A 15,268-nucleotide genomic window follows, 5' to 3' on the forward strand; every position below is an offset into this window, starting at 1 on the left:
CAAACAGTATTTACAAACAGGCCTTTTGTGAATGTAGTTCTTCCTTGGCCCTGTATTTTGTGGAGTTCTGACACTTTGTTCTCATGATTCTGACGTACTGCAGGATTATGCCTTGGTTTTCTTTTACCATCACTCTGTTATTTTTGAATATCAATCAATCACATTTTAATATTACCCTTGCACTTTAACATATATCTCCATCTGATCATGTTTCAGTATAAAGTGTTTTATCATCATCATTCCTTTTAAAAGAGGTTCCAGGAATACACTTTTAATAAAACAGGATTTTAAGAACAAAAAATGGTAACCAGGAGACAAAGGGTGCTTTGACAGTATGCCTAGATTTATGCATTAAAACAAACTAATTAAAAAATGAAGTTTAAGTGGCATTTTATGTTTTCAGTTTTTAAACATTTTTAACAATTACTTTAGCCAGAACCCCTGAATTTGTCCACAAACACCATGGGTCCAATTAGCTTATCTTCAAAAGCATCTTTTCAATAGACAATTGGCTAAGAAATAAAGAAGACAACATTCAAAATGTGTACCACTATCCCATTTTGGAGGCATTTAGTGAACAAGAGTCTGTCTTGCATACTAAGCAGGCAGGTCACAATTGGCCCAGAAGTCCTAAATAATGATGATTTGCCTCCGAAATTTCCCTTATGGTTTTACAATGTTCCGTTTAGACACACAGCAGTCCAGAACCAATACTAATCCAGCAGCATTTTTCAAGTAATTGAGAGTGTTTTTTTCAAAACCAATCTATGCATAATACTGTGATTAAGGTACAGTCAAAGGAATTGAAAGCTTAACAAAACCTTACCGAAATGAGAGTCTGCACGAAATCAAGAAGATCACAGAAATATTTAGTATTGTATCTCATTTTCTGTTAAAACTTTCAAAAGCTATTTAACACAAAAAGCTTTAAACATGAAAAGGGAAGTTGAAGTCTTGATTTTTGTTCTGAAAATTTTCATTCTTAAAATATTACACTGGTGGTGCAGTGGTTAAGAATCTGCCTGCCAACGCAGGGGACACGGGTTCGAGCCTTGGTCCGGGAAGATCCCACATGCCGCGGAGCACCTAAACCCATGCGCCACAACTACTGAGCCTGTGCTCTAGAGCCTGCAAGCCACAACTACTGAGCCTGTGAGCCACAACTACTGAGCCCGTGAGCCACAACTACAGAAGCCTGCGTGCCTAGAGCCCGTACTCCGCAGCAAGAGAAGCCACCACAATGAGAAGCCTGCGCACCGCAACGAAGAGTAGCCTCCGCTCGCCACAACTAGAGAAAGCCTGCTTGCATTAACAGAGACCCAATGCAGTCAAAAAAATAAAATAAATTTATAAAAAAAAATTACACTAACTTGAAAAATAATTTGAATTCTCCACATACGAACCATACATCTTCTATTCAAAAATGTTTATACTTCATTTCTTTACTAAATATCGCGTGATGTCTGATCCATGCTGTGATGCTAGAGATCGTCTTCTCACCTGACTTCTTTCCTTGGCCTGTCTCGCAGTTCTCTAAGAGTTAAAAAAAAAAAAAAGCATGTGTACACATGTTAAAAAAAAAAGTACTGGCTACAGAAACTCAAAAACTCTTTGTATTCTGTTAGTGTTAAAAAAATCTACATTATCAACACATTCATTTACTAGTGCTTTGCAATTAGGGGGTTACTAAGCCACAAGCAGAGGACTCCAGTAGCTCTGAGGTCGTAGGTTCACTTAGGACCAGATGCTGAGGAGAAAATGCACAGCTTTGGGGGCTGTCTTGCTACCCAGTGATATGGTAAATACCTCATTTGGGGACTAGGGGAGGCTGTGATTCCCCTCACCCACATGGCAAGTTCCCAGAATGCAGTGTGTGCAGGACCCACCCACCTCCTGTTCTCTGGGCTCTGAAGCCTTTCCCAACCCAACAGCCAAGCCAATGCAAAAAACCAAAACGAGATAGAACAGAACTGGATTCTTCTGCTGCTCCCACAAAGTTTTTCATAAGACTCTGAAAAAGTGATTACAGAAGGTGCAGCATTCTCTTTTGCTATATCTTCATTTTCTTATAGGTCTTGAATGTGCTAATAATTTGCACAGCTGAGAAATCAGATGACTTTTATTCCCCAGCTGAAGTCCATGTACATGTGAAGTGATCCAGGTGGAAGGGGTAAGGAGAGAAAAAAGGTTAAAACTAGAAATAGGGCTTCCCTGGTGGCGCAGTGGTTGAGACGCCTGCCGATGCAGGGGACACGGGTTCGTGCCCTGGTCCGGGAAGATCCCACATGCCGCAGAGCGGCTAGGCCCGTGAGCCATGGCCGCTGAGCCTGCGCGTCAGAGCCTGTGCTCCGCAACAGGAGAGGCCACAACAGTGAGAGGCCTGTGTACTGCAAAAAAATAAAATAAAATAAAACTAAAACTAAAAAAAAATCCCTGCTTATGAGATGATCCTGTTTATGTAAATATTATGTTTGTGAAGAAATTGAGGAATCTGAAATATTAAAAGGAGGCTAAGAAAGTGCTCATATGACATGAACACTGGCAAAGGATCTGAACAGTTCTGAAAGTGTAGGACTTCCCTGGTGGTCCAGTGGTTAAGACTCCACGCTTCCAACGCAAGGTGCATGGGTTTGCTCCCTGGTCGGGGAACTAAGACCCCATATAGCGCATGGCACGGCCAAAAAATGAAAGAAAAAAAAAGTGTAAATACAACTGATTAGCATTTTTACAAACATCTGGGTCTTTTGTAAACACAATAATTCTTCTCTCACCACGTCGGCAATAACAAGTGCAGTTAAACGGGCACTCCCGTTCACTGCCGGGGTGGAAGGAGCGTATATGAGCGTAGTCCTTTGGAAAACAGCTTTTATCTCCTACAGTCTCAAAAATATCTAAACACTTGACTCAGTGATTTTTACATCTGAGAATCTATCTTAAGGAACAACCTCAAAATGTAAAAAATTGTATACAAAAAAACGTGGCTGGGCCTCCCTGGTGGCGCAGTGGTTGAGAGTCCGCGTGCCGATGCAGGGGATACAGGTTCGTGCCCTGGTCTGGGAGGATCCCATATGCCGCGGAGCGGCTGGGCCAGTGAGCCATGGCCGCTGAGCGTGCGCATCCGGAGCCTGTGCTCCGCAACGGGAGAGGCCACAACAGTGAGAGGCCCGCGTACCGCAAAAAAAAAAAACAAAAAAAACCGTGGCTGGCAGCATTGTGTATATGCACCAAAAAATGTAAACAACTTCAATGTTCATCAGTATGAGAATGGCTGAATAAACCACAGTAGAAACGTATTCAATAAGACAATATGCAGCCATTTCAGATGATAAACACTGAATGCTTATCATGCGAATGGGAAAATGCTTAAATGTTGCCATACCATAACTAAAAAAAAAAGCTAAAAAAAAAAAGTTGGATACAAAGTTGCATATTGAATGTATGCTTCTTTCTAAGATTATATCTCAAGAGGCAGAGCCTATGACCTTTTGCTGAACTGCCTGTTAAAAATTCATCCTAGTTGACAGACAATATTATGTCATTCTTTTCCTCTCCTCTTAAGCAATAGGTAATTGCTCCAAGATGTACCAAGGTTAACAGGTTTCACATTTAGGTCAGCAGTGTAATGTTTGCATGTTGAACTGAGTTGGTCCTAGAGGTAATTTATTAATGTTCGCAGATATTTCAGGACATATTTAGCTGCAGATGCAAACATATGTCACTGTCCCCATTTACTAAACTTCTAGTTTGAGGATCTGGATCTTTTCAAGACTATGCAATATGTAAGTTGTATTCATTTTCTTCTAGGTGGTGGTGAACATTTCCTGGTCCTAGAATGAATAGAAAGGGAAGCAGTTTCTTTTTCATCTGTGACTGAGAACTTGCACAGGCCCCAAGAGAAAACTCAAGTGTTAAGTGATGAAAAGAATAAAATACATCTCGGATCCCAGACTAGGGATATAGATTCACACACGTAATCTTCCACACCTGTATGCATAATTTTCAATTTGAGATCTCAAGATGGAGTCAAATGTGTCTGTGAGCTTCACTGACCTCTTTGTGACAGATTGTGCAGAGGGTCTGCAGGTTGTCCAGGGAGCACTGTCCTCCTCCGCCAGACACTGGCTTGATGTGGTCCACCTGCCAGAAATGCCCTTCCCCTGGGTTTCTTATCATTTCATTAAGCTGCAATAAGAACACAAGATCAGCAATTTTCAACATACACTGTGGGAACTGTTGGGTTTGCATTGTGCAATCATGTTCACACAGCAGAATCACAGGGAAAAATACATTAGGATGGTTTTTTTATAGCTTTTATTGTGAGTAGGAAAAACCCTCTAGGTTAGCAATTTGAAAGCAATAAAAAATATGTTTCTGAAAAAGGTTTCCCTCCCCCTTACCTAACTCATTTTGAAAAAATTACAAGCAAGTATAAAATACCAAGCCTTCTGACAGACTGGGAAAAATCAGTTGCTTCTGCACCTTTGAGCTAGTTTATATAGTCACTAAAACAAAACTGAGAAAAAAATAAGAACAGATTGGAAATGAAAAACTTCTGAATATTACTGACTCAGACAGTCTTTTAATTGTTGACCTAAATGCATTTGTTACTATACCAATGACAGTTTAATATTAATAGTGATCACCCAGAACTTTTACGCTATTACCTGGGAACCTCCTAAGTTACATGGACTGGGATCAAATTTCTAGAACAAATCTCTGTAGCTTGCATATTTGGAATAAACAAAGATGTTCATTTAAAGCAGCCACTATTTAGGCCAGTTGGTATATGCATACTTCATATTTAACGAATAATAACCTACATTCAAACGGGATGTATTTTAGCATTTTATCTGAGGTAGTAAAACCAGCTCACAACATAGCAGTGTAGAGTTGTTTAAATATCATAAAGACGAATGTGAAGACGATATTATAATATCTTCCTTGTTCCTTGGTCTTGAACAAGGAAGATATTATAATCAACTTCAAGGCTGCTGGCCATGGGAAACTGTGACATAGCTCTAAAGTGCTTTAGGAAAGTTGTCAGGCCCATGGATGGCTCAGGCACCTTAACAGCAGTGTCTGACCCAAGAGCAGCCCCAGGAAGCAGCAAATTGGAGCAGTAGCCTTTGTCCACCTTAACTCTGTTACAGATGGACTTTCTCTTCTATACTGAACTTCCCAACTTCTGTTAGAAGATGTATAATGATTTTTATTTTTGAGGTTGGCATTGTTGGAGGAGACTTCATATGGCAGTCTTGTGCATCAAGCAAATGGCATATTCTTAGGAAAAAAAATCCATTTTGGTTCTGTCTTTTGTAACCGATTCCTTTGTGCCAAGCAGTCTCCATTCTGACAGATTCTGTGATCCAGAAGGTGCTTCTTTATTCTTCCCAGTAATTCGGAATCACTTGGGGCCAGTCTTCAACATCCTAAACTCATCTCCAGAAAGAATCACTCCCTCTCCCACTGGTCATTCCATCTGGGCCCTGTGGGGCTCCTGATTCTCTGAACGCTTCTCTTTTAGATGTATACTGTGTTACTTCTGCATTCTTGGACAGACTGCTTTCAAGATGTTCTTGAGTCATTTCATTGTGTGTCTTCCAGAAGCCTCCACATGGAGGCAGCAGCCAGTAACTGGAGTCTGGCTGACATCTCCGGGATGGGTGTGACATGTCCCTCACCAGTTAGACCAAAGGATCTTTCAGGAACTCTGGATAACACTAGGGGAAGAGTGTATTTCCCTAACAAATTCATGCTAATTCATCTTTGCAGAAATGCTTATTAATTTTGTCATGATTCAGCAATACTAGGTAAATAAAAATATAAGATTTGACTACCTGGCTGGAACTTATCCGATATTTTAGCAGACGGAGAGTGATTCTTTTCAAAACTAAGCTTACTACAAAATTACACATTTTGCTCTAGTTTGAAATTTAGTACTTATTAGATCACAACACTGGAAATCCAACTGAGTTTTGGGAGTCAAAGTAAATACTGAGAATAGTGTGCTAAGAATACTATTTTTGTCATGAATTACCTTTTACAATGGGATAAACATATAAGTTCTCTTCTCATTATAATAACTACATTTTGGGGGTTATCTGTTTACCCCTTGTCATTCAATATTAACACCATGAAAAGTGGAACAAGCATACCATAAGTGCCTCTCAATGCAATGTACCATCTGTTAAGGTCTCTTCCCAAAATAATCTAGTCAGAATCTAATTAAACCTCTAGATCTTATAACCATTATTCAGGAAATCAGGGGGATAGAGAAACATGTCAGACAACATCATGAGGATACAGGGAGACAAATCCAGAATGTGGGAAATCCTAAAGGCAAATGTAACAATTTATGGTGTAAAAAAGGGATGGGGTGATATTACAGATTATATGGAACGTAAAAGGCGTAATGACCAAATGCAATGTGGGGGTCATATTTTGATCCTAATTTGAAAAAAGCAATTGTAAAAAGACATTTCTGAGACAATATGGGAAACCAAACACGGACTTATTATAATTGCGGAATTGTAACTGTGTTGGGTGTGATAATGGATATTGGGATATTTAAAAGAGAGACAGACCTATGATAAACCATAATGGAAAAGAATATTAAAAAAAGAATGTATATATATGTATAACTGAGTCACTTTGCTGTACAGTAGTAATTAACACAACATTGTAAACTATACTTCAATTAAAAGAATAAATAAATAAATAATAGAGAGAAAGAAAAGGTGGGGGGAAGGGAGAAAGAAAGTCTTTATCTGTGAGACATACATAATGAAAGTGTTTAAGGGTGAAATGAAACGCTGTCTGGAATTTGGTTTAAAATAATTCCAGGAGAGAGAATTGAGGCGAGGGACAGATGAAGATGAATGGCAAAATGTTGATAACTGTTAAAGTTGGGTGATGGGTATGTGGGTCCATCATTCTCTCTACTTTTGTATATGTATTTGAAAATTCCCATATTAAAAAGTTTAAAAAAAGAAAGTTAGTGAGTCAGTATTTATCACTCAGTGCAATGTTGCCTTCTATCAGTCACATGGTTATAATTTACCTGTTCTAATGGGAGCTTTGAGGTCCAGGTGACATCCAGAAGATTCTTCCTCTGACTTTTAGGGGCATCTCTCAGACGTAAAAAGAGTTCTTGTGCATTCAGATTACATAGCTGACACACGCCATGTTCAATTTCAAATACTTTGGCTCGCAGGTAACTGTTATTAGATCGAATCCAAAACTCCTCCTGACATTTCAGAGAGCAAAACCGTGAATCCCAAGCATTTGCTTTATGCTCTTGCTTACTTTGGCAAGTGGGTTGCTGACAGCGAAGGCAAAGTGGATTTCCTTCATTATCCACAGCTTGCAAATAGCCTTTGGATGTAGGTTTCACAGTGAGATCAGCCTGGGATGTGCCTGGGTTTAGAAATGGGACACAAGCTCCATCTTCAAAAAATTCTCTAGAATGAGCAAAATATTGATTAGGTTAACTAATGAAGGCTTACTCTATTCTAAGTAATTTTTACTTCATTTAAAAGTCTTCAAAGTTTCTATACTGATAAACAGTAAACATGGGGCCCACAGATTTTGTGATTCAGTGTGGAAATGAAATAGCTATAGTCGGCACTCTCTATTCCACGGCAAGTAAAAGAAAGAATGTTGTGTTCAAAAAAATAAATTTGCAAACAAATATGCTGCCTCTCTTGGGAACTTAAATGTCTTCAAGTTACACACTCAGACTCTTGAGAAGGAAAATGAGAAGTTAGAAAATGCTTCTTCAGGCTGGGAAAGGACAGGGTGATGGAAAACCTCAGCTAAAGTTAGTGGCTACCCTGCTCTCTAGATGTGTCAGGTCACACACCTCATTAGGACCGAGAGGCTGTTACCAAGGCTTCCAGGAACACTCTCTTCCGGCCTCTGCTGGCCTTCAGGAAAAAGATCATTCATATCCATTAAGTGACAGAGCCAGGGAGTTAACAGTGCTGATAGGAATTAGAACAGGAGAGTTGCTAAATATGCACCTCCTATGGGTAAACTCTGAGTCGACAGAATTAAAATTAGAGATGAAACATGGTAGGACATAAACTCCATTTGTTAGAATAAAAGGAAAAGGTACATTACTCAGTTTTGTTGAAAAGTCCTACATGGGAATTACAATAGCTGCTTTGCTCAATTTCCATGGCTGTTTGTTAGAGTGTTAAAAGAAAAACTTTTCATGATAGTAAGAACTCAAGGCTGGGGGCAGAGCCCAGAATTGACCTCAGCTCTCCCAGCATCTAGTGGCCTGGGGCAGGTCACTTGACCCACCTGGTCTCAGGATCCTTCTTTACCTCTAATTTCTAAGATGAGGGCATCAGGAGCCTCACAGGGTTGCTAGGAGGATAGAAGAGCTATTACATTGTAAAAGCTTTTTGTAACCTGTAAAGTGGCCACACAAAGGTGAAGTATTATTACAAAAATGAAAGCATACATTTAAAGGAATAGTCTCAGTACTACTATGCCCGACAAGTAAACAAAACCCCTTACTTTGTAGAAGGGCCCCCTGGCCTGGACCCCTTTGCAATCAGACGGACATGGCCCCCATCACTCTTCACCTTGTCCACTGAGGCTACAGCAACATCTTCTTTGGTTATGTATCTAAAACAAATACATGTGAAGTAGATTTCCTCTCTCCTATAAGAGTTTCTCTATTTCATGTTCACATTTCTCCTTGTGAAAGCAATAGGGGAAAAAGCAAAATATGTGTCTATTCATTGTGCTAATACTTAAATTAGGGAATGGAATTTTTTCCTTCTATATTGGTCTCCACATGTAGGAAACACATCTCTTTGTTCCAGATTAGTTTTCTCAAGATTTATTTTTCTAAGAAATTCAAGAGTCATTCAATAACCTTTGGACAAATTTTCACTTAGGGGAAAAAAGGCGTGGGTGTAGGAGTAAGAAATGATCAAATACATGCACCACTGACAGCCGTTAAGTAAACTGCTTGCCAAGCTGTGCAGAAAATATCTATCTGCATTTTCACCTCCCTATTGGTCTTCTCTTCAGGGCTCCTCACATCACCTTAATCAGTTATAACAGTGTATTCAGATAAAGTGATTCTCTTTTTAGTTAACTAGGTTCAATCACATTGTCTATAATCTTCAGGTTGTTTCCATTATTATCAGCTCATATACAGTTTATGGAATCTTCCACTGAAATAAAGCCACTCTTGATGTGGGATTCAGAACGTATTACACAACACTGTCAATAGCACATAATGGTTTAGGGACTGGAGGTAAAGAGGAAAGTTGTTCCAATTAAAGGTGACGGGGGAATTTAAGTAGGTGAAATGCAATTACCCAATTAATTCCTTCTAATTAGCATGGCCTAGTTTCTCTAGTAGTTTACACCTATTGCAATTTTCTTTAAAAATTACTTTAAACATGCATTTTTTTCATATTCTCAAATACTTCTTCATTTGGTAACTTGACAATAAAATTCAAGTTAAATCACAATGGAATTGTGCAGTTACAGGTAAAATTTTAGAAATTTGCTTTTATGTTGTTGAAGTAGATTTAGTAATTAATAGATTTCCTCCTTTTTATAAAGTAGTTTATTAATTTTTTGATGAGGTGATACATGCACATATTTCACAATTTTAAAGGCACACACTGCTTTATATGGTGAACAGTGTTTCCCTTCCATTCCCATCCTTTTCTCCCCCCTTCCCCAAACTATCTCTGTTGCCAGTTTTCAATACATCCTTTTAGAAATAGTTCATTTTTTATGTGTATAGGTGTATAACTTTTATTTCTTTCTTTGTATTTTTATGGACATACAATTCACATACCATAAAATTTACCATTTTCAAGTTTACAATTCAGTGCATTTTAGTATATTCATAAGGCTATACAACCTTCACCACTATCTAATTCCAGAACATTTTTATCACCCCAAAAAGAAACCCATAGTCATTAGCAGTCACTCCCCATTATACTTTTTTTTTTTTTTTTTTTTTTGCGGTACGCAGGCCTCTCACTGTTGTGGCCTCTCCCGTTGTGGAGCACAGGCTCCGGACACGCAGGCTCAGCGGCCATGGCTCAAGGGCCCAGCCGCTCCGCGGCATGTGGGATCCTCCTGGACCGGGGCACAAACCCGTGTCCCCTGCATCGGCAGGTGGACCCTCAACCACTGCGCCAACAGGGAAGCCCCCCATTATACTTTTTATTTTTAAAAACAAATGGTGGCATAATATACACACTAATCTTCACCTTGCTCTTTTTACCTAAACATACATCTTGGAGATCTTTCCATATTAGCACACATAGAATTGCTCTATTTTTTTAAATGGCTGCATGTTATTTCATCATTTCGACAAACCATATGATGTATCTTACCAGTCTCTGATTAATGTCCATTTAGGTTGTTCCAGTCTCTGCTATCACAAACAATGCTGCAAAAAATATCCCCATCCCAAATATCCCTATTTTCTACACAAAAAGTATCTGTAGAATAAATTTCCAGAAGTAGAATTGCTGGGTCAAAGATCTTGGGTGCTTTAAATTTGGACAGATTTTGACAAATTGTTCTCCTCTGGTTTTATACAAATTTATATATCCACCAGCAATGGAGAGCCCCTGTTTCCTCATACTTTCACTAGCACAAGGTATATCAGTTAAAAACATCTCTGCTAATGGCGATAGGTATCTTGTTATAGCTTTACATTTGCATTTCTCCTGTTAGAGGAAGGATGACTATCTTTTCACATGTTGGCATTTCTACTTGTGTGTCTTTCTTAAAGCGAAAAAAAGAATCACAGTGAATTCTTTAAGTATTCTTTAACTTGCCCTTTTAGCTCCTAAATTCCCTCCCCCCTCCTACCTTCAACGATTTCATCCCTTGACAAAAGCACTTTGATAAAGTATTCCAGCATATTCTAAAAGAACTCAAATGCTTCTAGCTTTGATGGGCAATGGGATATTAAGCCTTGCCTCAGGTATTATTCAATGTTTAAAAGCTTAGAAACTTAATTTAGTAACTTTAAAAGATGCTGAGAAATCTGGGACTTCCCTGCTGGCGCAGTGGTTGGGAGTCCGCCTGCCAATGCAGGGGACATGGGTTTGAGCCCTGGTCCGGGAAGATCCCACATTCTGCAGAGCAACTAAGCCTGTGCACCACAACTACTGAGCCTGCGCTCTAGAGCCCACGAGCCACAGCTACTGAAGCCCGCGTGCATAGAGCCCGTGCTCCGCAACAAGAGAAGCCACCGCAGTGAGAAGCCCGCATACCACAATGAAGAGTAGCCCCCGCTCGCCACAACTAGAGAAAGCCCGTGTGCAGCAACAAAGACCCAATGCAGCCACAAATAAATAAATAAATTAATTAATTAAAAAAAGATGCTGAGAAATCTATTCAGAGATTTAAGAACTAAAACTAACCAGAGGTTACTTCCTATGAGAGGTTTAAGTACAAATTTTTGGAAACCACAAGAAATGGATCAATCAACCCCAAAGTGGGTTGCTGGCAACTTTTCAAACGTAGCTGCGTTACCAATATTTAATTTTCCATTGAGTTTTGCTAAGAAGTTCATGTAAGCATACCAACTTTCAAAAGGATTATGGTAAATCCGAATTTTGACAGATAGGGAAGGAAGACTGTTGTCTACTCAAGTAATTCCTGGATGGGGGTGATCGGAAGAGATGGCAAGTCATGCAATAAAAGAGGAGTGAGTTGGAAGGTGGCCTGAACCAATGAGAAGAGTGGTGGGCTCAGGACTTCCCTGGTGGTGCAGTGGTTAAGACTGCGCTCCCAATGCAGGGGGCCCGGGTTCGATCCCTGGTCAGAGAACTAGATCCCACATGCATGCCACAACTAAGGAGCCCGTCTGCTGCAACCAAGACCCAGCACAACCAAAAAAAAAAAAAAAAAAAAAAAAGAAAGAACAGTGCTGGGCTCTAGGCTGTTGACTTGCTTTACAGATAAGCTGTGGCTAGAGGATAAATTTGGCATTCTAAACCCACAGGTTTCCAAGTGAATCAGACCTGCCCTTTGACAAGTGGAAACCCACTTAGGAACCTAAACAATGGCTGGTGATCTTGGCTTCTATTTATGTTTAAGAGTGAGCTGCTCAAAAGCTGACTACAAACTCAGCTTGGATGCAGCCTGCAAATGAGTGGATGCCACGAGGATAATCAGGTTGGGAGTTCTAGCCATTGCTTTTGGGAGAATTCCTGAAAATTAGTATATATGTATCTTTATTCTGAAGCCATTCCATCTTTTCAGAGATGAATCCTCTAATCTCATGCCTAGACAGTAAAACGTGGCTGTTGGTATGGCAGCTGAGCCAAGAAAGGGACCTGAGGAGTGTAGTTTCCAGTATAACGCCTCTCCCTTTATCTCCACTGAGGCTGGTGTTTCCAAGACTGGTGCCTCTCTCGTTCAGTTTCTCTATAGAGGACAGTGGGAAGGCAAGGCATCCAATGTCTAACTGCTCCTCATATAGACTTCCAATCAATGCTGTTGGGTAGCCCCATCTTTCATATCTGCTTTCAGAGAGACACAGTTACTCCAGTTTACTGAGACCTACTGGGGTTCTACAGCCAGAATCAGCATGCTTCCTCAAAGCATCCCCCTCTGCAGGTGCACATGTTTCATTTTCATGGCTCTGCTAAGTCCATGTCCCTGGAGCCCCCTCTCTCCACCTCTCTTTCATCAGTGACCAAGGTCTCTAGATCTACCTCTGTAACACCTCTCTTTACTCTCTTTCCTCCATTCCCATTTCTAATGCCTCAATAAAAGCCCTCATCTTTTTTTTTTCCAGGTCTACTGTAATAGTCTCTTAACTTCTGTGGTAAGCAGAATTTTAAAGATAGCTTCCTAGGAGTCCTGTCCCCTGGTATTCAATTGAACACTTATCTAGGTAATGCTGTAAAGGGATGCTGCAGATGCAATTAAGGTTACGAATCAGCTGACCTTAAGACAGGGAGCAATTCAAAGCATGAGAAGGATTTCACACACCACTTCTGATCCTGAGATGTAGGGGCCCATGTGCTAGAACTAAAAAGAAGCTGAGAGTGGCTCCCAGTCGACAGTCAGCAAGGAAACCTAAGTCCTACAACCACAATGAACTGAATTCTGTTAACAACCTGAATGCGTGTGGAAATGGATTCTTCCCAGACTATCAGTAAGAGCCCAGCCATCTTTTTTTCAGCCTTATAAAATCCAGAGCAGAGAAACAAGTAGAGCCAACTCAGACTTCTGACTTAAAAACTGTGAGATAATAAATCTGTTGTTTTAAGCTGCTAAGTTTGTGGTAATTTGTCACGGCAGCCACAGGAAGCTAATGCCACTTGTCTCCCTTCGAGTCTTGCCCTTTCAATCTAATCTTCCAACTGCTGCCAGAGTGAGCTCTTAAAAATACAAATCTGATTATTTACTCTGCTGCTTGTTCACATAGTTTTATCTTTAATATATCACCTACATATATTTTTATAAATAACACTGTGTGTCTGACTTGGTTTTATATTGATTTTATGACTTTTGCTTTTACACCTGACCAGCCGTCTTTCTTAGGTGGTGCTTCCATGTCTGCCAGAGAAGAAACAATGGGACACACTGTAAATTCAGTTAGGAAGGGTATTATGATCATGTAAAGAGAAGACCAATACTTCAACTAAGACTATGGTTATAAAAATGAAAAAAGGAGAGGACTGGAAGAAGTATTGAGAAAAATAAAATAGGCATCATGTTTTTTGTTAAGTGTGTGTGTATATGTATGTGTAGTTTGTGTGTGTATGTATAAGTACACACATATATTTTTAATGTATTTTTTACATAAAGTAATACACACTCATGGGAAAATTCAACCAGTATAAAGAGGTGAGGCAATAGTCCAAAACTGGCAGCTCATGGATATATCCAACTAGTCAAAAGGCTTTATTTGACTCTTACAGTGTTTTATTTTTTAATCTGAATTTGAGTGACGTTAGATGGGTTATGTACTTTCTAATTTACTATAGTTCCGCTCCCTACCCCATCCTTTTCTAGTTTTAAACCTGATCTCATTCATTCATTTACAGTTCCTTGCTTTGTTTTTACTCACATGAGTTTGTAATCCCAGCAAAAAGTATATAAAGTCCCTACCATCTCCACAAATCCTCTAATCGTATGGTGTAGAGTAAAACTTCTCAACAGTGCACTAGTGACGTTTTGAAATCAGTAACTATTTGTTTGGTCCTGTTCACTGCAGAATTTTTAGCAATATCCCAGCCTCTACCCACTAGATGTTCCCAGTTGTATCCCCTAATCGTGACAATCTAAAAATGTCTCACAAGATTGCTACCCAGAGAAGAAACTGCCCCTGTTTGAGAACAATGTCCTAGAGAAACCTCTGATACGTGTTTCTAAGGTATCCTCCCCGACACTTACTATGTCAATGATAGCAATTATATGTTTGTGTCTCCATCCTTTTTTATACTTATTTTTACCCTTAACAATTTATCACAAACATCGTTCCTTGTTCTCGCATATGAATATACCACAGCCCTATTTTGAAACAGCTGAAGAGATTTTCACAGTATTGCAATATAATGTATTTAACCAGCTGCACCCCTTCACATAGCATTGATGGATTTTTTTCACCTGTGTGCATGGAAAAAGCTAGAGATCATAAAATGATGGAATGTGAGGATGAAGAGAGATTACAGGTATATGGAGACAGCAAGAGCTAAGGGAAGGGGCTTTTTCTGCCAATGTTGCTGTTTGGTTTGGTGCTTTGTGATCTCTTCCAAAGCAAGAGTTGGGGTGTAGAATGGCTGACTGCTTTTCCTGTGAGTCTTTGCTTCACGCTGAAAAAGAGTCTACAGAGCATGGGGATTTCAGATCACACAAGGGGATGTCTGAGTGAGGCAAAGATGATTATGATGCCAAGAAAGGAAAGGTAGTGTACAGAGATTAGAAAGGGACCTATAATGATAAAGGCAAAACAGTTACAAATGTGAGACATTTAACCTTTCCTATTACTTTGTTTCCAACCATGGGCATGAAAATTGTTACCTTCTGCCACTTGCCTGGTAGTACATCAAACAGAACCAGCTCCCATGCTGCATGGCGCCCAAGATTCACACTCCAAGAATGAAGGGCAGATGGGGCCCAGAGGCAGGCTCCACTGTTGTATCAGGGAAATGTTTTCGTCTTGTTAACCAGTAGCGCAGGCTGGGCAGGTCACAGGTCAGATCAACCTGGGACTCTGGCCTCTCTCTTGATGAGTAGGACCCATAGTGAGCAA

General features: G+C 39.8%; 1 protein-coding gene across 3 annotated transcripts in view; it reads right to left on the reverse strand.

Annotated features, from left to right (window-relative positions):
- Nucleotides 1-1,023: 1,023 nt before the first annotated feature.
- Nucleotides 1,024-15,268, reverse strand: part of ZRANB3 (zinc finger RANBP2-type containing 3) — a gene marked incomplete at its 5' end in the record, with an annotated part of 244,581 nt that continues 230,336 nt past the window's right edge. For all 3 annotated transcript variants that reach the window (XM_079709822.1, XM_079709821.1, XM_079709820.1), the window contains 4 exons: nt 1,024-1,533; nt 4,051-4,182; nt 7,061-7,460; nt 8,527-8,637. In XM_079709822.1, coding sequence (XP_079565948.1) covers nt 1,435-1,533; nt 4,051-4,182; nt 7,061-7,460; nt 8,527-8,637 — 742 coding nt within the window. In that variant the 3' untranslated portion in view covers nt 1,024-1,434. The remainder of the gene's footprint in view (nt 1,534-4,050; nt 4,183-7,060; nt 7,461-8,526; nt 8,638-15,268) is intronic.

The sequence above is a fragment of the Hyperoodon ampullatus genome (assembly GCF_949752795.1).
Source record: "Hyperoodon ampullatus genome assembly, chromosome: 8".
Classification (NCBI taxonomy): Eukaryota; Metazoa; Chordata; class Mammalia; order Artiodactyla; family Ziphiidae; genus Hyperoodon; species Hyperoodon ampullatus.